The sequence below is a fragment of the Mustela putorius genome, unplaced genomic scaffold (genome assembly GCF_011764305.1).
Source record: "Mustela putorius furo isolate JIRA1106 unplaced genomic scaffold, ASM1176430v1.1 tig00003863_pilon_pilon_pilon, whole genome shotgun sequence".
NCBI lineage: Eukaryota > Metazoa > Chordata > Mammalia > Carnivora > Mustelidae > Mustela > Mustela putorius.
This window is the reverse complement of record NW_025422015.1, coordinates 30,283,182-30,297,883: the sequence shown is the minus strand read 5'-3', so window position 1 is coordinate 30,297,883 and position 14,702 is coordinate 30,283,182. Positions and strand designations below refer to the sequence as shown.

Sequence of the window (14,702 nt, the reverse complement as noted above, 5' to 3'; positions counted from 1 at the left end):
AAATCATAATTATTGTGGGATAAATACAAGCCCAGATGTCCAGTGACATGATGTCTAGACTTGATTCTGAAATTAATGAGATCTCTGTCATACCAGCAATTTGGTCTCCTTTTTCTCATCTTTGAAATCAGGATTGCTTTCTCATTAATTTAATTTTTGTTTATTATTTACTGATGACTAAACTCCTTCTGACTCCAAAATTCTCAGGTATCTCCAAGTTACTTATGGAATGTCTATTGTTTTGCTTTTCTCTGGACTGTCTTCAGTAGCATTGAGTAGCTTGGCTTTGCATCAACTCTATGAAATTGTAAAATAGAGGGCACATGTGTGGCTCAGTCAGTTAAGCATGGCTTAGTTAGTTAAGGGTTTACCTTTGGCTCAGGTCATGATCCCAGGAATCTGGGATCAAGCCCTGCACTAGGCTCCCTGCTCAGCTCCCTCTGCCCCCTCCCTGCTCATGCAGTCTCTCTCTCTCTCTCTCTCTCTCACACACACACACACACACAAATAAGTAAATACAATCTTTTTTAAAAAAAAGAAACTGAAAAATAGAGAAAAAAACTAGATTGCTGTGGTCAAGGTCAGAATAAACATTTGAATGCCTTGTGCAAAATGTTACCTCTCGATTTTTTAAATTAGCCTATTGAAATATTTCTATATATCCTTAAAAGCAGGAAACACACTTATTAATTTCCACCCAGCTACTGAACTTCACAGGTCATTAAAAATGTGTTATGAAAAATTAGTCACTTGTCCCCAGTTATAGATGGTGATAGAATTAGGAGTTGAATCATATGTTTCCATTACTACATTTAACTTTAAAAATAAGAGTTAACACTAAGATAATTTAAAGGAAGAAACTGTGTCAGGGTGCAGATAATATTTTAAAAATGCAATTTTAAAGAGACCAAAAATTCTACTTACATTTATAATTATTACTATGTGTATGAGAAACAAAGATGAGACTATTTCAATATATGTTCCCCAGATAAATCTTGAGGCAAATTACAGAAAGTATCAAAAGAAAAGGAAGATTATTAAACTCCAAAGAGTTTACTCTATGCATTAACTAGAGGCAAAATGCCCACTCAACTTGATGTTTATGGGAAAAAAATACTCAATGAAAATATTGTTATGATTGGTCTTGCTTAAAAACACATCAAAGAAACATGATGTTTTCAGACTACAGAAAGCCTTCTGATATAGAATTTACTAGGAAACAGGTTTTGAATTTTAATTTTGGCAATTAATATTTTAAAATATGAAGACTAAGTTAACAGAAGACAGGCAGCTCTGCTTTCTCTCCATGCCTCATGGATGATTTGCTGGGGAAATTCACACACATAGGTAGGTATAAAAAAGACTCATGAACATCTGTATTGTTTTCATTATTTCCTAATGGGGCTTCTGAAAATGCCAGAATGTTCTTCTCTCCATACAATGTGATGTATGATTATTATGTGCATGATTATTGTCACCATCCTGCAGTCCCCAATATGCAAGACTTCCTGGTTTTCAGAAACCTTACTACTCTGAGGTGGAGTATGTAGCTTCGTCATCTCTTCGGAGACTCAAAGACCCAGGGGCAGTCTCCTGGTGACACAAGAGTGACTTGAATAAGAACATTCCTCATTCAAATGAAACAAGAGCTATGGTGTACATACTGATTAGTTTTTCTTTAAGCGTATACTTGTTAGTGCAAGTAAAATATATTTTTAGTTTTTATCCATTTAGCTAAAAAAATCCCAAGTTTTGAAGTTGTTGCAATAAATGTACCTAGTCCATAGGTCTTGAAAGTGAAACAAATTGGTTTACAAATCCTTATAATTACAATATGCTTTAATGACTACTTTCCTGTTTAGTTTCTGGCTGCTTTTGATGAGTGATTGGGAAGCTTAGGTGGATTTAGGCAGATTTGTGTGAAGGTAAGAGGAGTGAAAGAGGAGACAGCTAAAAGCAACTTAAAACCCTAAAGATCTAGGTTCTCCTGCCTGCACTGCAAATGGAAGATAAAGGATTTAGTCATTGAGGAGAGATAACAAGACAGGGTTAGGGTAAACTGAGGCTCAAAGAGGTTGAGGAATCTGCCTGATGGTGTGTAATTGGTCTTGCTAAAAACACAGATGCAACTTCAGCCTCCCTGCCCCAACCTTAAACTTGGGCAGAAGATAAAATGCTGATAATTCAGAAAAGTCTTCCCCCCACTTTCCCAAATAACACTTCTTTTCTATTAACTAATTTGCAGAAGTGCCGCCATTAACAATTTGATTCTTTGGTCTAAGACTTTGGAGTTTTTCTTGTAGGGAACCACACAGCATATTTCTGTGAATGAATTAAGCAAATTTTTCCAAGAGTTGGTCTGAATAGGATAAAAAGGAAGAGGACTTTGGAAGGTCTACAGTGGGGTCAGGAGAAGAGGAGAAAACTGATGAAGGAAGATTGTGAAGGGTGCAAAGCTGTTGGTTTGGGAGAGTCTGCAATTGACTAAAGGCAGTGCTGCCTGTTGTAATGAAATTGTGCTCTAAATGTGTTTTAATGTAATCATGTAATGTTTGTTTCCCTTACTTCACTGCCTTCATAGATTCATTCAGAGTATTTATCCTCTTACAAACAGCTGTTGAAGCAATTCAAAAGATTGCTTCTGATTTTTTTATTCAGAAGATGCACATTTATAAATGATGCTCTCCAAATATTAGTTGAATTAAGCGAATTCTTCTTCAACCCTAGCTTTTTCTTAGTCCATTGTTTTTTACAATCTCTTTGAAAGATCCAAAGATATCTTGGTCAATATTGTCCAGAGTGTTCTGGCTCCTCAGGCTGACTTTCCAGATAAACAATCTTTGGTGAGCGGTTGTTTTTGCTATCTTCAGTGTATCCATGTTTCCATGCTTCCTTCCTCCTCTGCTTCCCCTGCTAGTGAAGATCTTTAAAAGTGTCTATAGTTACACTACTTTTCAGATTATTACAAATGAACTAGCTTTTTAGTATTTTCTTCGGTTATTTTAATGATGGATTTGGGAGAATTTTTCTATACTGAGAAATCTGATGTGAAATTGGAGTGCAAAAGGTCTACCTTCTTTTGAACCTTCCAAGAGACATATTTTTTGGTCTTCTTCTTTCCAGAATTTAATGTGCCTTGGGTGACTCAGTCAGTTAAGTGTCTGCCTTTGGCTCCGGTCATGATCCCAGCATCCTGGGATGGAGTCCCACATTGGGCTCTTTGCTCATCAGGGTGTCTGCTTCTTCCCTGCGTCTGCCCCTCCACCCTGCTTATGTTTCTCTCTCTGTCAAATAAATAAAATCTTAAAAAAAGATAAAAAGAAATATGATGTGAAATGGATCAGAGTGTTCGGTTGACTTACAACATCTTTCTTGATTCAGAAATATTGCCAGACCTAGAGTATAAGTGTACTAATGTTTGAAATGCCAAAGACTGATTTCAGGTTTGATAACATAAGCTTCCTATCTGCTCAGACAGGATTTACAAATTATGTGGATTGCAAAGTCAGATCGATGTGAGGTTCATTTGGAAAGCACTCATTGAACAACTACTATCCACTGTCCACACGTAGAATGTATTTTTCTTTCCTTCCAGGAGTTATGGTCTTCTAGGGGTAAAACAAATCATCCACACAGAATGCATCATGAAAAATATATTAAACTTTATATATATATATATATATATATATATATATATATATAAACTTAAATATATTAAACTTATTTAGAGGTGGACTTTAAGGTTGACTGTTAGAGTGAATGGTGAAAAAGCCCAGGGGATGACTAATACAGCCAAGACCATCAGTATATGTCCTAATAGAGCAGGTCTGGAAAAAATCTAGTGATTTAATTTTTAATCTGCTACAAGAAAATTTGCAATAACTTTGGAGATTGGATGAATAGATCTCTAAGGCTGTGCATATGCATTGGTATACTTTGCTAAAACAACCATTCTTTGGGGTCATACATGCTGTTAGACCCTGAAGCCCAATAGCTTATAAATAACCTCGATTCCAGTTCCGTCATTCTCAGATTTGTGTGACAGCATGAATCTCCCTGGGTGCTTACAATGCACGTGGTGTTAAACACACTGAGTTGGAGGTTCTAGTCTGTATTGTTAACTGACTACCCAGGTGAGCCTGATGGGCAGGTAAATTTGGGAATCTCTAGTTCATCTGGCATAAGATTAATTTTTGTTAAATAGGCTTTTTACCCACCCTTGCCCCCTCTCTTTATTTTTCTCCCTTCCCATCAAGACTTACAAAAATAAATAAATCTTAGAAAGAGCTAATTTGCTGTAAATTTACTTTTAATCTCCAGGCTGGCATAAGTGAGATACAGTTCTCCAAGAGACCTATTTTTTGGTCTTCTTCTTTCCACAATTTAATCAAGTGTTAAGGTGAAAATCTGATTCTTCTCTGTGAAGTGTCTCATAAGACAGAAGAGGAATTAATTTACACTGTCTGGTGTTAGGATGTGTTATGATTATGTTGGCAAAGCTATAAAAAGAAAGTATCCAAAGCTTATTAAAAAATTCCATGGAGGTCCCTGTTAGAGCAGATGGGTGAAGCAGAGTGCCTGATCATTTAGCAGCTACTGAGCTAAAGGATCTTTGAGCCAAGGTGTATATAGCTGGGGCAGCTTGACGAAGGTCACAAAATCATAGTTACAGCTTTCAAGGGGAAAGTTCAGAATTTTATAGTAAAATGCATACTTGTCTTACTGTACAAAAATGACTAAACAGGGGCGCCTGGGTGGCTCTCTGGGTTAAAGCCTCTGCCTTCAGCTCCGGTCATAATCCCAGGGTTCTGGGATCGAGCTCTCTGCTCTTCGGGGAGCCTGCTTCCCCCTCTCTGCCTACTTGTGATCTCTCTCTCTGTCAAATAAATAATTAAAATCTTTAAAAAAAAAAAAAAAGAAAAATGACTAAACAGCCTGATAAATACATTGCCATCCCTAGTCAATTACCCCAGGGAATCTAATAGTAGATTTCCTTTGTTGCATTTGTTGGGGGGGTCCTCTCCTTTGTAATCATAAAATGTCTTTCCACAAAATGCCAACTAGAACCGCAAAGATAGGATACAGGAAAAATAAATAAATAAGCAATTAAATAGTCTAAAATTACCCTCCCCCCTAACAAAAAGTTTTATGGTTTTTACATAAAAGTTTATATTGACCTCTTACTATTTTCATTGAATTCTGCTACTTATGATATAAGATAAGTTGAAAAGTAAAAGTAACAACCTGAAAATAGCAATAATTAGATTATAGAGAATATTATACCACCAGCAATAAGAATTTGCTCTCATTTTACTCTGGAAAAGAATTTTAAGACATCTGAATGTGTGTGTTCACAGATTATATAATTATACTGTATATTGTAAGTCATGTAATAGTTAATTAGACGTACAAAGAGAACAAAAAAATTGATTTTTATTCAAAGTGCTTATTATTGCAATTATATGATCTTTATTTTTAAGACTCAAAATTGAATGGAAATTTTTATATTAGATGAATTGTTTGAAAAATGTTATGAGTTTGGTCCAACACTATGGAGAATATGAAGTTCAAATCAAGAAAATATTCTTGATAAGATGATTCATGTGAATGGTATATGGCATAGTAGGCAAATTTTAGGTGGTGTCTGTCCCTAACTTTATAATTCTGGGCATATTTCTATGCTATCTAATCTCTTCTAAACTTCTAAGGGTTGATGATTCTAGAAGGGAGGCAATAAAATGAAATGATGAAAAACCGTGTTTTGGAATCACACATAACAGGGCTTAAATCCTAATTTGGAGCAAGTTCCAATATCTGGAAGATTCAATTTTTGGTTGTCTCGTTTGAATTATGGGTATAATCCCCACCCTATCTCACCTGACCTTGTATCTCTAACATTTGTGGTAAAGAGTAAATAAAATAATGTATATAAAGCAATCCATTATACCTAGGTAAGTAAAGGCTCAATTAAGAATGGCTGTTTTAAAGGTGTACAGCTGATAATTAAAATAATTATTCCTTTACACTTCCTTTAATGTTTTCTATAGACATTATTTGTTGTGTAATGATACATGTTCACTTGTTTCCAAGTAGTTTTTTAAAAAGATTTATTTATTTATTTTTAGAGAAAGAGCAAAAGCAAGAAGGGTAGAGAAGAGAATCCTAAACAGACCCTATGCTGGGCATGAGAACCCAACATGGGACTTGATCTCATGACCCTGATCATGACCTGAGCCAAAACAAAGAGTCAGATGGATAACCTGACCGACCAACTGGACCACCCAGGCAGCCCTGATTAGTTTTTTAAAATGCAAACCAAAAGCCGAAGTGTCAGAAATCAGAGTTATCTCCGGAAATAACCTGACTCTGAGAGAAAGGATTTTTTAATGCATTTGAACCTGGAGAGTTGAAAACAGACTTCAGAGTGGGAAAGAGTACATGAAAACATAATAGTTTTTGTTTCTGGCAAGAGAATTGAGTCTTTCATTAGCTGGTGGGAGAGCAATTCAAGATGGGACAAGGCCCTGGGTGTTATCTGAGTCTCTGGGAAGATGCCCAGAACCCGTTTTCTGGGTTGAGTTACAGAGGAATTAAGCAATAGAAATTTGAATGTGGTTAGGAAATCCAAGTATAGACAGAACTGTGACTTAATTCTCAAGGAAACATGCTACCTTCAAGAAGCTTCCTATTTAGTAGAACGCTAGAAAGATAGAGGAGCAATGGTGAGGAGAAGCGCCTCAGCAGATGGGCCATGTAGGCCCCAAAGGGGTGCAGGAGAAAGACTGAAATGAACTCAGGAAGGGCACAGGGTGGTTTAAATAGACCCTAAGCCCTAAATACCCTAGGGTTGGAACAACAAGGATGCAGACGCACATACCTCTATCTGAGGTCCTGGTCATGCATGAGATGATGGCAGTGGATCTCAGCGCACAATGATGAACAAGACAAGTTGTAACTTTATGAGGGTATGCCTGGTCACAGGCCATCTGCAAACCAGATGTCTCTCCTCCCTAATACTTAAGGCTCCCTTTCAAGAGAGAAAGGAGAGTGGTATTGCTGTTGGTGTTTTAGTTGCCTCATATTCACCCCATTGTTGAAGGAGAGATTCCCTCCTGAGGATTGTGGGGATGGTAAACACATGACACCTGACACTGGACAGAGGAGACTGTATGAAATCAGGAGCAGTTTATTAGTCACATATATTCACAGCTTTGGGTAGGCAGACAATATTCAGGACTACCTAGGGCATGTACTTGGGAACAGAGTGAACAACAGGGCTGTGGGAGGCAGGCTCTATAGTAGTAAGAAAGTGGGGTTCCAGGGCACCTGGGTATCTCAGTTGATTGAGTGGCCATTGGCTCAGTCATGATCTCAGGGTCCTGAGATAAAGCCTGCTTCTCTCTCTCCCCTTGCTCTTGCTTAATCTCTCTCTCTGTCAAATAAATAAATAAAAATCTTAAAGAAAAAAAAAAAAGAATCTGGGGTTCTTCTTGGTTCATGTGGGAAGATATGATTGGCTTGTCTGAATAATTCTGCAAGCAGTCAGGAAACTGAAATCTGCTATTCAGGGATCAGAGGAATTGTGTCTGGTCCCTTTGATAGAGGGAGGGTTGTTTGGCAAAGGGGCCTTATCTACAAGGGCAGTGTGGGGAGGGAACTTGTGGTTAGGCCATGTGCGGTCTATTTTATCACATGGCAAGGTAGAAATCTGTGTGGCATTATTGTAAAAAGTGGATATCCTCAGGGGTCGGCAGGCATGAATTTTTTGTGACTTAAATAGTACTTTGAGGAGCCCTTTCAGCCTCTCAATTGAACTTGCTGCCTGGGGCTCGCTGCCTGGGTCCTATAGAGAAGCTGAAAGTTTGAATGCTTTCTTCAAGATCCCAGTATTATGTATTCTGACAAGTGAAATGAGTGCTTTGGTCATTATTAGTGTACTTAGAACTCCAAAGGGGATAAGGGGTATCCTCGTGAAGCTTTGTATTGTAGTCTTGGTACGTGTAGAGAAATCTCTTACCTTGATTTTTATTTTAGGTATCTGTGAAGCGATTCCCAGAGTTCTTTACAAAAAAGGAGGCAACTCTTAGGCAATATACAAAAATGTACAGATGGGGCCAGTTGTTACTGCCTAAGGTGTACCAATCATCCTGACCCTTAGGTTTTTCCCTTTATCAGGGACATTCTGGTTAAGGGATGAAAACAGCGGCTCTCCACTGATGTATGATGGTGGTGATATCATCAGTAAAATGTATGAACTCCCACTGCTGGTGATTCATTTGATTCTAACGGGCTTGCCAAGTAGCTTAGGGCTCTGGGAATGAGATGGCCTCCATCAGCATTGTGGCATCTGTCGAGAGACTGAAGCCAGGACACCCCTTCTGCAGGTGGGTTATATCAGAGGGTCCAGATTTGACTTTATCCAGTAGCAAGGAAGGCTCAGAAGCTATGCTGAGCTTTTGGAGTGCTGCTTTAATGACTCAAGGCTTAATGGCTAGCCAGGTACAACGGGTCACAGGCTCAAAGTTTATGAGAGCTTTATTTCCAGAAAAACCTACTATATGGCCAATAATTGCCATTTTAATGGTATATAGTGCCAAGCCAGGAAAGGCACTTTCTTACATCAGAACTCCATGGGCAACTTATGGCCAGCATAGGTGGTCCAGAAACTCTAGGAGCTGTGAAAGATGGTTACTAAAGCCTCTCTGGTGAAGAGGTTTCTGAGGGCACAAACTGGAGTGCCTGTTGATTTCAGTTTGGACAGATTTTTAGAGACTTTTATTGGTGGGATCCCCTTTCAAGGTGAACTAATTTTTAAATAACAACTTTAGTGACATTAAGTAAAATTTGTTATTGAAGAATATGTTACCTCCAGAACCCAAAAGGGACTAAAGATGGTAAAATTGTCTTAGCCATGTGAGTGCTGAGAAGGTCAATACCTGTTTCTTTTTTTCTTTTTTCTTTTTCTTTTTTTTTTTAAGATTTTATTTATTTATTTACAGAGCATAGGAGTGGGGAGGTGCAGAGATAGAGGGAGAGAGAGAATCCCAAGCAGACACCTCGGAATTTCCTATAGTTAAGGAGAGTCATACCTCTTTGTGTTCTACCTTATATTTAGTAACTCCCTCATGGTAGGGGATACCATGTTTATTATAGTGGGATTCAAGGTATAACTGTAATTTTAGCCTTAGTATTTGTTAAGATCAATCGATGAATTTCTGCAGATAGTAAAATTAATTCAGGGGTGCCTTGGTGCCTCAGTCAGTTAAGCATTCAACTCTTGGTTTCAGTTAAGGTCATGGGATTGAACCCCATGTTGGGTTCTAGGCAGAGCAGGAGGTCTGGTTAGAGATTCTCTCCTAATGCCCCTCCCTCACCTCTCTCTCTCTCTCTCTCTCTTAAATAAATAAATAAATAAATCTCTGGAAAATTAATTCAGAATATATATTATAAAGGCACACAAATCAGTGTCCTTTTATTTTTTGCTATATAAATGTTTCTAGTAAATTTTGGATTTCCAGTGAGGTCAAATTGTGGACCTTTGTTTTAAGTTGTTTCTTGTTGGTTTTCTCTCCTTGTATCCAGCATTCTTTCTTTCTTTTCTTTTTTTTAATTTATCTTATTATTATTATTTGGTCACCGGATATAGGTGAGGAATGAGGGTGAGGTGGGGAATGGTGCTCTCTACTCCCATCATACTTATTTCTTCCCCCAGAGAACCTCAAATCAGTATCATCAAGGTTGGGGACATCCCCAATAGCAGTAGTTGGTTTATAGACCGTGGGCTTAAATTCAGTTGAATTAACCCCTTCATGATGCCACAAGGGTGCCGTGGGTGTTTTGTGGAGGATTAGGGTCTTTGTTGCAACAGACACATGGGGAGCAGCAGAGTGGTCTACTACCAGGCTTGTTGGATCAAAACCCTCCTCTGCTGTGGCCCCACCTCCTCTGTCATGTGGAATTCTTTCTTTCTTTTTTTCCTCTGTTCAAATTCCACAAATTTGAAATATTTTAGGTTTTTAGCCATGTAAAGTTGCAGCTTTCAGTTTCTGTCTGCACAATCACCTATAGTGCACACCTTCGGGGTATTTATGGGGAAAGTTTCAGGAGCTTGATAGCCTTCTTTGTCGGGGGTACCTCTTTGTCCAGGGAATTCCAGTCTTCCTGGAATCAAGGTCCACATCCAGTAAACTTGGATGGAGACCATAAGGCCAATGATTGCAAGATTAGTCCTTTGGTGTGTTGGTAGACAGAAATACTGAGCAAAGCCTAGGTACACTGGCTGTGAGTTTTATTTTGGGAGAGCAGTTGAGTACCAATGTTCCTTCCTCCCCCACCTTTTTTTTTCACCAGCCCCTGGGCCACAGGCCAAGATGGATGTGCACCTCGATACTCCTGAGGGTCAGGAGAGCGCAAGCAACAGTGGCAAGGGGAGCAGCAGCACAGGAAACCAGCAAGGTCACTACCCTTGCATGAACAACTGGGATACCATGCTTAATTCTCTATGGGGTGGTGATCTCCTTTCTTTCCACAAATATCGCAAAAAGGCTATCTGTGGGCCTGTCCCAGAGGTGCACAATTACAATGTCTGTATAGCTTCCCAAGCAGCTGATGATAGTCACCAGGCCAGCCACAGTGACTTAGGCTGATCCTTGGTAAACAAAGACGACCTCCCAAACAGACTAAACCTGACATCACCAGGTTATAGCAGGATGCAGTGAAATAATGATTCTCATCTTGGAGACAAGAGAGTTTTAGGGTGGAAAGTGATGGCAATGCCTAGCAAAGACAACAGAATACCACACAGGACATAGCCCAGATCTGCCAGCAATTAGCTATTCCTTCCCAGGCAGACTTACCATATCACAGAATCAGTTTAGTTAACCAAGAGCAGTTAATTGAGGCTGACCAGGTGTCCTCAGTCATGGTGGAGCATGTCATGTGGTTTGGGACACAGTGGTTTCTTATTCGCCCCATTGGTAAGGGAGAGATTCCTGCCCTGTGGGTATGGGAATAGCCAGACACTCAGCACTTGCCACTGGACAGATGAGATTGACAGCAAATTTTTAGTCACATATATTTATAGCTCAGGGAGAAGGATACTGAAGGCCATGCAGGGCTTCACAGGGATTGTACTTAGACACAGAGTAACCAACCGAGGACAATAGGAGGCCTACTTTGTAGTAATATGAGTGTGTGATGCCTCCTGGTTCTTACAAGGTGATATGATTGGTTTGTTTGAATATTCCACAGGCTTGCAAAAGGATAAATAGGAACTGTGCCTGGTCCCTCTGATTGTTTGGCTAGCATACCTTATCCTTGAGAACAGAGTGGGGAGGGAAACTTTTATATTTAGGCTATTTGAAGCCCTCCCAATTTTACCATATGTCAAGGCAGCATATAATATTGAGCCTTAATTTTAGGCTTTACACCACATGGAGAAATGAATTCTGTGTATGATTGTGAATTGGTTGGAAATTTACCCTAGAGAGAATAAATTTTAATGTAGAAATGAATGATTACACTTGAAATCACAAGACTGTTTTCTTCTCTGAAGGAAAAACAGGAATCTGTGGATTAAAATCAGGTCCGTTAAAGAATAATGCATTTATATCATTGTACATCTGTTTTTTGACTGAATAAAATGAGTATCTTGCTATTACTTGGATAAAAAAATTATTGAGGAACACCTGGCTGGCACAGTTGGTAGAGAATCCAACTCTTGATCATAGGGTTATAAGTTTGAGCCCCATGTTGGATATAGAGATGACTTAAAATATAAAAACATGGGGGTTAAGGGGGTAGGAGAAGAATGAATGAAACAAGATGGGACTGGGAGGGAGACAAACCATAAGTGACTCTTAATCTCACAAAACAAACTGAGGGTTGCTGGGGGGAGGAGGTTTGGGAGAGGGGGGTGGGGTTATGGACATTGGGGAGGGTATGTGCTGTGGTGAGTGCTGTGAAGTGTGTAAACCTGGCGATTCACATACCTGTACCCCTGGGGATAAAAATACATTATATGTTTATAAAAAATAAAAAATAAATAAAAATAAATAAAAAATATAAAAATAAAACAAAACCCCTTTGTCTCTACCACTATACCATCAAACAAGACAGTGAGCATTATTTTAAAAAAATATTGAAACTTATCTAGAACTCCCTTTTATAAAATAATGGAAAACTTAATGTCCTTTAGAAAGCCCTAGTACACAATGCTCTACAATGTAGGATATATTAAAAAAAATTTTATTTAAGATTTTGCTTATTTATTTATTTAGAGCATGCACACATGCTTGGGGGAGGGACAGAGGGAGAGGGACAAAGAGAATCTTAAGCAAACTCCATGCCCATCATGGATCCCCTATGCAGGGCTTTTGCTTATGACTCTGAGATCATGACTGAACAAAAATCAAGAATTAGACACCTAACTGACTGAGCCACACAGGTGCCCCCTCTTCAAAACTTTTTAAAAATGGATGCTCATGTTGACAAGATTATTTGTCATAATCCCAGAACAATGAAAAATCCCAAATCTAGAGGCATGTGAATGGTGTACTCAGTTCCCTGAGTTCCCCAGTAATTCACAATTTCCGTTTTAAAAAGCCATGCTCTGGGAACAAGGAAAGAAACTTAAGAACCACTCAAGTTGGGAGATCAAACTGAGTTCCTAGTATAAGGCTTAGGCTATTGAAGAGTGACATACTCAGTTCAGTGACAATGTGGCAAAACCCTAACCTTCAAAGGAAAACAGTATGGATACTTGCCAGTCTTGTCCTTGACTTGTGTGGAAAAGGAGGGAAAATTCTCTTGATCACTTATTACAAGGGGTTGCAGGTTTGCAACTTTGTAGTGTGAAAAATTTCATGCTGAGAATTTAAGGCTGACCAATTTGGTAGTGCTCCCAGACCCCAGTGGAGGCAAATTCAGAGCCTGTATAAAGGAAAACACTTTAATTAGGGTCTCAGGTAATTTCTAGGAAAAAGTTTTTTAAAAATGTAAGTTTACAACCATAAATCATTAAACATGCAAGGAAATAAGTTACAATGAGATAGATTATACAGTTTGTAGATTATACAGCATAATTACAGTTTAGATTATACAGTTTACAGATTACACAACACAATCACAGTATAAAGAATTCAGATATTAGGATTATTCATAAAAATTTTTAAAAAATAGACAATATATTTGAAAAGATAAATGAGGGTATTTATGTGTGAATAAAGATCAAAATATAATACAGTGAGGCAGACTTGAAAAAAGGCAAAACAGGTTGTCTATAAATGGAAAATATAGATTAAAACTTGATGTGTAGTTTATGTAGCAGGTTAGACACAGAGGAAGCGATAACTAGTGAATGGGAAGATAGGTCGGAAGACATTATGCAGAATATAGCCCATAGAAACGAAAGAAAGGGAAACTATGAAAGGCTGAGAGGCATGGTTAATAGACTGTCTATCTCATGTGTCTAATTGGAATTCCCAAGGAAATAATAAAGGATTAAAGTGGTATTCAAATAAATACCACCTGAGAATTTTCCAGAATCGATGAAAGTCTTAAATTCAGGAATACTAACAAATCTTAAGAAGGATTAAAAATAAAGGTTCTTAGGCACCTTGTATGACATTTCAGGACACCAAAGAGTAAATCCTCAAAATAAGCCACAAAAATAGACTCCACAAACTACCAAAAATGGGGGGCGCCTGGGTGGCTCAGTGGGTTAAAGCCTCTGCCTTCAGCTCAGGTCATGATCCCAGGGTCCTGAAATCAAGCCCCGCATCGGGTTCTCTGTTCGGCAGGGAGCCTGCTTACCTTCCTCTCTCTCTGCCTGCCTCTCTGCCTACTTGTGATCGCTATCAAATAAATAAATAAATATCTTTAAAAAAAATAAAAAATAAAAAACTACCAAAAATGGTATACCATTATACCAAAAATGGTATACCAATTATACCATCAGTATATTAGGGTTCTCTAGAAAAATAGAATCAATCGGGTATATATTTATTATAAAGAATTGGCTCATGCTATTATGGATATTGAGAAATTCCAAGGTCTGTAGTCAGCAAGCTAGACACCCAGGAGAGACAATAGTATAGTTCCCTTCCAAGTCTGAATTGCCTGAGAAGCAGAAGAGTGATGATTTAAGTTTCAGTCCCAGGCTGAGTGTAAAGACAGCAGAGAGACTGATGCCTTAGCTGGGGCCTGAGACAGGCAGAGAGAGAAAACTCTTCCTTACTTAGTCTTTTATTATATAGAGGAATTCAGTGGATTGGACGATGACCATCCACATTGGAGAGGTAATCTTCTTTACTCAGTCTGTTGACCCAAATGTTAATTCCAGAAACACCCTCACAGTCATACCCAGAATATTGTTTGAACCACTAGGAACCCTATGGCTGAGCCAAGTTGCCACATAAAATTATCTTATTCCACAACTTCTCAACAACAAAAATGGAATAAAGTGTGTTAATATTGTGAAGTGCCTGGAGAAGGTAACTTCAGCCTGCAATAGTGCATGAAGATGAGGATAAAATAGATCTTTTCAGACATACAAAACCATTGGTTTCCCCAAAGGAATTTCTAAAAGCAACACTTTTAGGGAAAGGGGGAATTATCTCAGAATTGCAATGTATATAAAAAAAATGTCATGGAAATACAGTGGAAATATGGATATAAAGAAGACAGTAGTTCTTAAATACATG

General features: G+C 38.4%; 1 protein-coding gene across 6 annotated transcripts in view; it reads left to right on the top strand.

Annotated features, from left to right (window-relative positions):
• Positions 1-14,702, top strand: part of PKIB (cAMP-dependent protein kinase inhibitor beta) — a 109,904-nt gene that overhangs the window by 74,340 nt on the left and 20,862 nt on the right. For all 6 annotated transcript variants that reach the window (XM_004740114.3, XM_045066405.1, XM_045066408.1 and 3 more), the window contains exon 4: positions 10,351-10,455. In XM_004740114.3, the coding sequence (XP_004740171.1) occupies positions 10,371-10,455 (85 nt within the window). In that variant the 5' untranslated portion in view covers positions 10,351-10,370. The remainder of the gene's footprint in view (positions 1-10,350; positions 10,456-14,702) is intronic.